At 40.1% G+C, this 7,744-nt stretch overlaps 1 protein-coding gene across 1 annotated transcript; it reads left to right on the top strand.

Annotated features, from left to right (window-relative positions):
• The first annotated feature begins 278 nt into the window (after positions 1-278).
• Positions 279-2,401, top strand: LOC138053085 (uncharacterized). The gene is made up of 2 exons (XM_068899773.1): positions 279-1,343; positions 2,387-2,401. Exons 1-2 carry the CDS (start codon positions 279-281, stop codon positions 2,399-2,401), a joined length of 1,080 nt encoding a protein of 359 aa, XP_068755874.1.
• Positions 2,402-7,744: the final 5,343 nt, after the last annotated feature.

The following is a 7,744-nucleotide window of genomic DNA, read 5'->3' as shown; positions in this document are numbered from 1 at the left end:
ATAAGCGCATTCAAAATTTGCTCGTATTACTTGATAAAAGTATGTGGTTTCTTTTTTGTATTTTTTTTGTTTTTTTGTTTTTTTTCCTTTCGAAAAAAGGGTTTTTCTGCTTATATGAAAAATACGTTTTCTCTCCCGTCCCCTTCTTATGCATGATCTTCGCGTAAATTACATTCTGTTCCTCGATAAACCTGGAACAACCAGTTATGGTGTTAGTTCTCTTTTTTCTTACGTATCAGCTAAGTTGCGGAATGTGCTACCTGATTTTATCCGTACCTATGAGTTTACTGGTTTTAAAAGAGATATTTGTTCTCGCACGTGGCCTCACATTCTGCCCTACTCCTCGACACATCAACTGGCCTGAAATCTCAGCCGACATATATGACTTTGCTCGACGTATGCGACTAACAGAGTACTTCTTTGACGAGAACAACACCACTAACGTGAACAAACGAGACAACCCTTTCCATAATAAAAGCACTTGGAACCCTCCCACTAACAGAGAACAGGCCCTAGATACATTCTTAGACGCTGTTAAACTTGACATCACTACATGTAAACCTAAACCTATTCGCGACAATCTTACCACCTTTGAACGACAGGCAATACACCAACTTAAACAACGACAAGACATTGTAATAAAACCAGCAGACAAGGGTTCCGGTACGGTTATTATGGATAAAACCTGGTACATTGACGAATGCAACAGACAACTTAACGACTCTAAATTCTACCGACGCTTAAATGAAGACATCACTGTTGACATACAAAAACGAGTAACAGTATACGTAAACAGAATGTACACTAACGACCTCATTGACGAGAAGACAAAACAATACCTGATACAACCTGACGTAAAACCAGGACGTTTCTACATCCTTCCCAAAGTACACAAGCCCGGTAACCCAGGACGCCCTATTGTTTCATCTAATAGTCATCCCACTGAACGCATATCCCATTTTATTGACCACCATCTTCAACCCCTTGTCCACAAACTACCATCTCATGTTAAAGACACTAACGATTTTCTCAATAAACTCCTTACCATTGGCGAATTACCCTCTAATTCATTATTAGTAACACTTGACGTCTCATCTCTATACACTAATATTCCACATAATGAAGGTATTAATGCTTGTGATCATTTTTTACGCACTGATCCTCACAACACCATTCCCACTGGCACTATTTGCGACCTCATCCGCATGATTCTCACGATGAATAACTTCACTTTTAATGATAGCCGCTACCTTCAAATCCACGGCACAGCTATGGGCACCAAAATGGCCCCCTCTTTTGCTAACCTCTTCCTCGGGCTTTTCGAGAAAAATGCTCTAAGGAACGCCCCATTCCAACCGCATACTTGGTTGAGATACATTGATGATATTTTTATGATCTGGACTGAAGGTCCGGAGAACCTTAAAATTTTCATCGATTATCTCAACAACATTCACCCTACCATTAAATTCACTAGCTCACACTCTCCCACCAGTGTTCCTTTCCTTGATGTTAACGTCTCACTAACTAGTGACGGAAACATAAATACAGACCTATACACGAAACCCACGGACAAACACCAACACTTACTTTATTCCTCTTGTCATCCTCTACATACAAAAAAAGCAATCCCTTTCAGCCTAGCACTCCGCCTACGACGAATTTGTTCTACCGACGAAACGTTCAAGATTCGCACCACGGAACTAACGACATACCTTCTGAAACGAGGTTACAAACGCAACTTTGTTACCAAACAAATACAACGGGCTGCAGACATTCCCCGCACACATACCCTACAACCTAACCAGACAGACAAACCCAAACGAATACCTTTCATTACGACCTATAATCTATCACTTCCTTCCATCTTCAACATAATAAAAAAACACTACAATCTACTTTTTTCTTCTGACCGCTGCAAAAATGCTTTCCTCTATCTACCTGTTGTGGCTTTCAGGCGCTCCCCTAACCTTCGAGACCTGCTGGTTACAGCTAAACTGTCCCCCAAGGTAACTCACTCTAATTCCACACTTCCTTCCGGTTCTTTTCGCTGTGGCAAAAACTGCGCTACCTGTCCTTACATTTCCCATGGACTAACCAACTACAAATTCTGCTCTACTGGCGAAACGCGCTCCATTAATTTCCACATAACTTGCGAAACTAAAAACCTTATCTACCGGTACATGATTCAATGCAACAGATGCCATCTACAGTACATAGGAGAAACTAAACGACGTTTAAAAGACCGTTTTAATGAACACCGCCGCACTTTAGATAACGCTAACACCAAATCCAAACCTACTACAGTCGCAGAACATTTCCTCTCCTCTCCCCACAACATTTCCAAGGACATACAATTAATCCCTATCGAAAAAATGTTTTCTAACAGAGACTCGATCCGTAAGGCCAGGGAAGCTTTTTTAATTTAAAAGGCAGGACAATTGATCCCAACGGTCTTAATATCCGCGAAGAAACGTATTAGATTTCACTTTGTTATTTTAGTGATTTCCTTTATTTTTCCGTGACTCTTAACATTTGAATTCAAAATCTTTGTAACTGCCATGTTTTATCACATTTTTTCCAGTATTACGTCAACATCCATTTACTATATATATATATGTACATAGAAGCAATTCAATGTAAACTCTCATTGTACCTGAAGAAGGCTGGTTTGGCCAGCCGAAAAATAAAACATCACTAAAATCAAATCTACGTTGTATCGGCTCTTGCTTAAAATATTTAGTTTTTAAAAGAGAATCCATGGCCGCATTTTGTACAGCGGCTTTTCTTTTTAATGAATATATCTTTAAATATTATGTATTTAGTAGTATAGGTATCTGTATATGCTATGTATTTTAGCTGTAAATGTAATGTCTCCAAGATATTAGCTCCTGTAGTTATTCGGAAAAAGCTTATGACTGTATGTAAGTTACCTTTAGGAGGGCGCATGCGTACACTTTGTAATCTGCGACTCCAGCGCTTACCATATGACAGATAAAATGACTTTTCTCTTAAATATATAAGCCGTCTAATTCTTGCCCTATATTGACAAGGGCGGTTTGGAGCTGTGAGTAGGCGTGGGATTTGTCACATATGGTTTAGGGGCCGACATATCTCTCCCTCAATGCCGTACCGGGAGGCAAGGTCGGTAGCAGAAAGCAGTGAAGGGCCAACTGCGTCAAAAGCGATCGCACGGACCGAAATCCCGGGATGACTCGTTTGGTACGACGCTTCAGCGCCTGTGTCTGGAGATACTGCGTTTTTCTCTCTTGTTCAAACATTCCATCAGTGCATGCGCAAATGTTCTGGCTCTTCGATACCCACAATAGCCCATCAAAAAAAATTAACATGCTGGTTTTTTTTTTCTTTTTTTTCTTTGTACCAGCAATTGACATTTCAGTTGATTTTATAGGCATAAACGTAACGTAAGAACCGTGCGTGTCTGGTCTTGTGTCAGACAGAGGCGAGAGATGGTTTCATGCAGACTGGGACGCCTAAAATGCTCTGTTGTAAACATGGCGGTTCACGAGTGAAGTTGTCTCTCTGGCCTTTCTGTGGACGAATTCCAGGACCTACTGACACAATCTGGGCAAGTTTTAAAAGCTAAAACCTTCAATCGATGCGTTACTTTGCTGGTAGGACTGGGTGGCCCGACACTTATGAAAAAACTATGAAATGAGGATCGAGAGTCTTCCCTTGTCATGGAATGGCAGAATTACCCAGAATTCTGTTTGGGCAAGAGCGAGGCAACTTAAGAAGCAGGAGACTGGCCCTCATCGAATGGCTGAAGCGCGGCCAGAGGAAATGATTTCTAGCCAGATACTCAGTAGTAGGCCTGGTGTGTGCTGTTAACGTAGATTTTGGATTTCTGGACAAGTTTTAACATAGACAATTTGCGACAAAGTTGTGCTTTCATTTCGCTGTAATTCTCGTGTCAAAGAAACGGTATAATAATGTAAATAAGAGAATAACGTTATTCATATTTGCATATTACCTGTCCTCTTACTACGAAAGTCAAGCTCCACATCTCGATGCAATAAGCGCATTCAAAATTTCCTCGTGTTACTTGATAAAAGTATGTGGTTTCTTTTTTGTATTTTTTCTTTTTTTGCTTTTTTTTTTCGAAAAAAGGGTTTTTCTGCTTATATGAAAAATACGTTTTCTCTCCCGTCCCCTTCTTATGCATGATCTTCGCGTGAATTACATTCTGTTCCTCAATAAACCTGGAACAACCAGTTATGGTGTTAGTTCTCTTTTTTCTTACGTATTAGCTAAGTTGCGGAATGCGCTACCTGATTTTATCCGTACCTATGAGTTTACTGGTTTTAAAAGAGAATCCAGGGCTGCATTTTGTAGAGCGGCTTTTCTTTTTAATGATTATATCTTTAAATATTATGTATTTAGTAGTATAGGTATCTGTATATGCTATGTATTTTAGCTGTAAATGTAATGTCTCCAAGATATTAGCTCCTGTACTTATTCGGAAAAGGCTTATGACTGTATGTATGTTACCTTTAGGAGATCGCGTGCGTACACTTTGTAATCTGCGACTCCAGCGCTTACCATATGACAGATAAAATGACTTTTCTCTTAAATATATAAGCCATCTAATTCTTGCCCTATATTGACAAGGGCGGTTTGGAGCTGTGAGTAGGCGTGGGATTTGTCACATATGGTTTAGGGGCCGACATATCTCTCTCTCAATGCCATACCGGGAGGCAAGGTCGGTAGCACAAAGCAGCGAACGGCCAACTGCGTCCAAAAAGCGATCGCACGGGCCGAAATCCCGGGATGACTCGTTTGGTACGACGCTTCAGCGCCGGTGTCTGGAAGTACTGCGTTTTTCTCTCTTGTTCAAACATTCCATCAGCGCATGCGCAAATGGTCTGGCTCTTCGATACCTACAATAGCCCACCAAAAAACATTAAAACGCTGGTTTTTTTTTTTTCTTTTTTTTTTTTGTACCAGCAATTTACATTTTAGTTGATTTTATAGGCATAAACGTAACGTAAGGACCGTGCGTGTCTGGTCTTGTGTCAGACACAGGCGAGAGATGGTTTCATGCAGACTGGGACGCCTAAAATGCTCTGTTGTAAACATGGCGGTTCACGAGTGAAGTTGTCTCTCTGGCCTTTCTGTGGACGAATTCCAGGACCTACTGACACAATCTGGGCAAGTTTTAAAAGCTAAAACCTTCAATCGATGCGTTATTTTGCAGGTAGGACTGGGTGGCCCGACACTTATGAAAAAACTATGAAATGAGGATCGAGAGTCTTCCCTTGTCATGGAATGGCAGAATTACCCAGAATTCTTTTTGGGCAAGAGCGAGGCAACTTAAGAAGCAGGAGACTGGCCCTCATCGAATGGCTGAAGCGCGGCCAGAGGAAATGATTTCTAGCCAGATACTCAGGAGTAGGCCTGGTGTGTGCTGTTAACGTAGATTTTGGATTTCTGAACAAGTTTTTAACATAGAAAATTCGCGACAAAGTTGTGCTTTCATTTCGCTGTAATTCTCGTGTCAAAGACACGGTATAATAATGTAAATAAGAGAATAACGTTATTCATATTTGCAGATTACCTGTCCTCTTACTACGAAAGTCAAGCTCCACATCTCTATGCAATAAGCGCATTCAAAATTTCCTCGTATTACTTGATAAAAGTATGTGGTTTCTTTTTTGTATTTTTTTTTTTTGCTTTTTTTTTCGAAAAAAGGGTTTTTCTGCTTATATGAAAAATACGTTTTCTCTCCCGTCCCCTTCTTATGCATGATCTTCGCGTAAATTACATTCTGTTCGTCAATAAACCTGGAACAACCAGTTATGGTGTTAGTTCTCTTTTTTCTTACGTATCAGCTAAGTTGCGGAATGCGCTACCTGATTTTATCCGTACCTATGAGTTTACTGGTTTTAAAAGAGAATCCAGGGCCGCATTTTGTACAGCGGCTTTTCTTTTTAATGAATATATCTTTAAATATTATGTATTTAGTAGTATAGGTATCTGTATATGCTATGTATTTTAGCTGTAAATGTAATGTCTCCAAGATATTAGCTCCTGTAGTTATTCGGAAAAAGGTTATGACTGTATGTATGTTACCTTTAGTAGGGCGCATGCTTACACTTTCCCGACACACCTTTGTACCCAGCATCTTTGTTCTTTTTGAGCAGGGTATACTTGGGTATACAGGGGGGTATATAATGGTATATATTGGTTTATAGTGGTATATAAAGTTATGCAAGGGTATACTTTGGTATATAAGGGAATACATGGGTATATAGGGGTATTGTTACGTGGGGTATTGTATACAGAGGTATACAAGGGTATACGTGGGTATACAGGGGTATGTAAGGGTATACATGGAGATATAGTGGTATATAAGAATATACAAGTGTTTTTAGGGGTATACATGGGTATATAGGGGTATATAATGGTATACGTGAGTATATAGTGGTCTTAAAGGTTATATAAGTGTATACGTGGGTTTATAGGGGTATATAAGGGTATACAAGCGCATACATGGGTATATAAGGCATACATGGGTATATAGGGGTATATAAGGGTATACATGGGTATATAGGGCTAATTGTTAACAACATCAACAGGGATAGGCCCACGATCAAGAAACACAACAACGGGAGAACCGTACGATAGCGGACCGCCGAAGGAACAACACGCCGAAACAGCGAGGATCAAAACGCACCAATTACAGCTGCTGAAAGTCAACCAATCACAGCGGAGCATGCTGTTTAAAAGGTGACGCGTTGTGACCTTCGAATGGTCACGGGATAGCGTAGCTTTGTAGATTAGGAGCAAAATTGAACGCGTAAAGTAAACCACCACGTGCAGAAACGTCAATGAAGATTAAGATTATTTATTCCCAAGTAGCAGAGTAGCGATGTGTTGTGATGATAAACGATTACGGTTCGAACTAAAAGGTAATTAAAAACCGAAACGAAACTAAGAATAATGCTCAACGGAATACAATAGATGAATAGCGATGAAACGATTTAACATAGTGTATACGACGGAAAACTAATTAGAAAAAATAAACAATAACCTGAACCGAGCATGGAAACAACACCGTAATGCAAGACTAAATTTTTTAACAAAATGACATAACACGAAGGCGATAGAGAAATAAACCAGAAACATGAAACGAAGAAGATATTTACAGAAAACAATTGTGCTAACGAGATTAAAGTGCGATCTAAACGTAACACGCGTAACCAGTCGACATCATCGCCTGATGAAGACTAGCAGTATGCAGTCGAAACGTCGCGATCTACATCACAAGTGACCACATCGTGAGACAAATGAGAATACATTATTATTATTGTACTTCACCACGATGAATAACAGCAACCTTTTTTACGACAATAAAGTAACTGCATTGACCATAGCCCTTTGTGCTCGCATCAGAGAAGTGATGTAAATCCTTCTTCACGACTTTCCCAAAGTCTTCGGAACGAAAACATCTAGGCACTGAAAAACTCTGAAGGACAGGCAGTTCCGATCTCCACTTTCGTTTTTGCCCCGAACACTGGTGGGGGGAGAAACCATGTATTCCAATTGTCAAAATTTTCACAGCTGTTCCGTGTTTAAGTATTCCAGCGTTCTGTTTTAAGTATTCTGGCGTTCCGTGTTTAAGTATTCCAGCGCTCCATGTTTAAGCATTGCGGCGTTCCGTGTTTAAGTATTCCAGCGTTTCCTATTTAAGTATTCCGACGTTCTGAGTTTAAGTATTCCACCG

Source organism: Montipora capricornis, chromosome 6 (assembly GCF_036669925.1).
Source record: "Montipora capricornis isolate CH-2021 chromosome 6, ASM3666992v2, whole genome shotgun sequence".
Lineage (NCBI taxonomy): Eukaryota > Metazoa > Cnidaria > Anthozoa > Scleractinia > Acroporidae > Montipora > Montipora capricornis.
The sequence above is the reverse complement of the archived record's forward strand: the minus strand, read 5'-3'. Positions and strand labels throughout refer to the sequence as shown.

Coding starts and splice junctions, on each gene's coding strand:
- LOC138053085 (XM_068899773.1), top strand. CDS start 279: ATGAGTTTACTGGTTTTAAAAGAGATATTTGTTCTCGCACGTGGCCTC.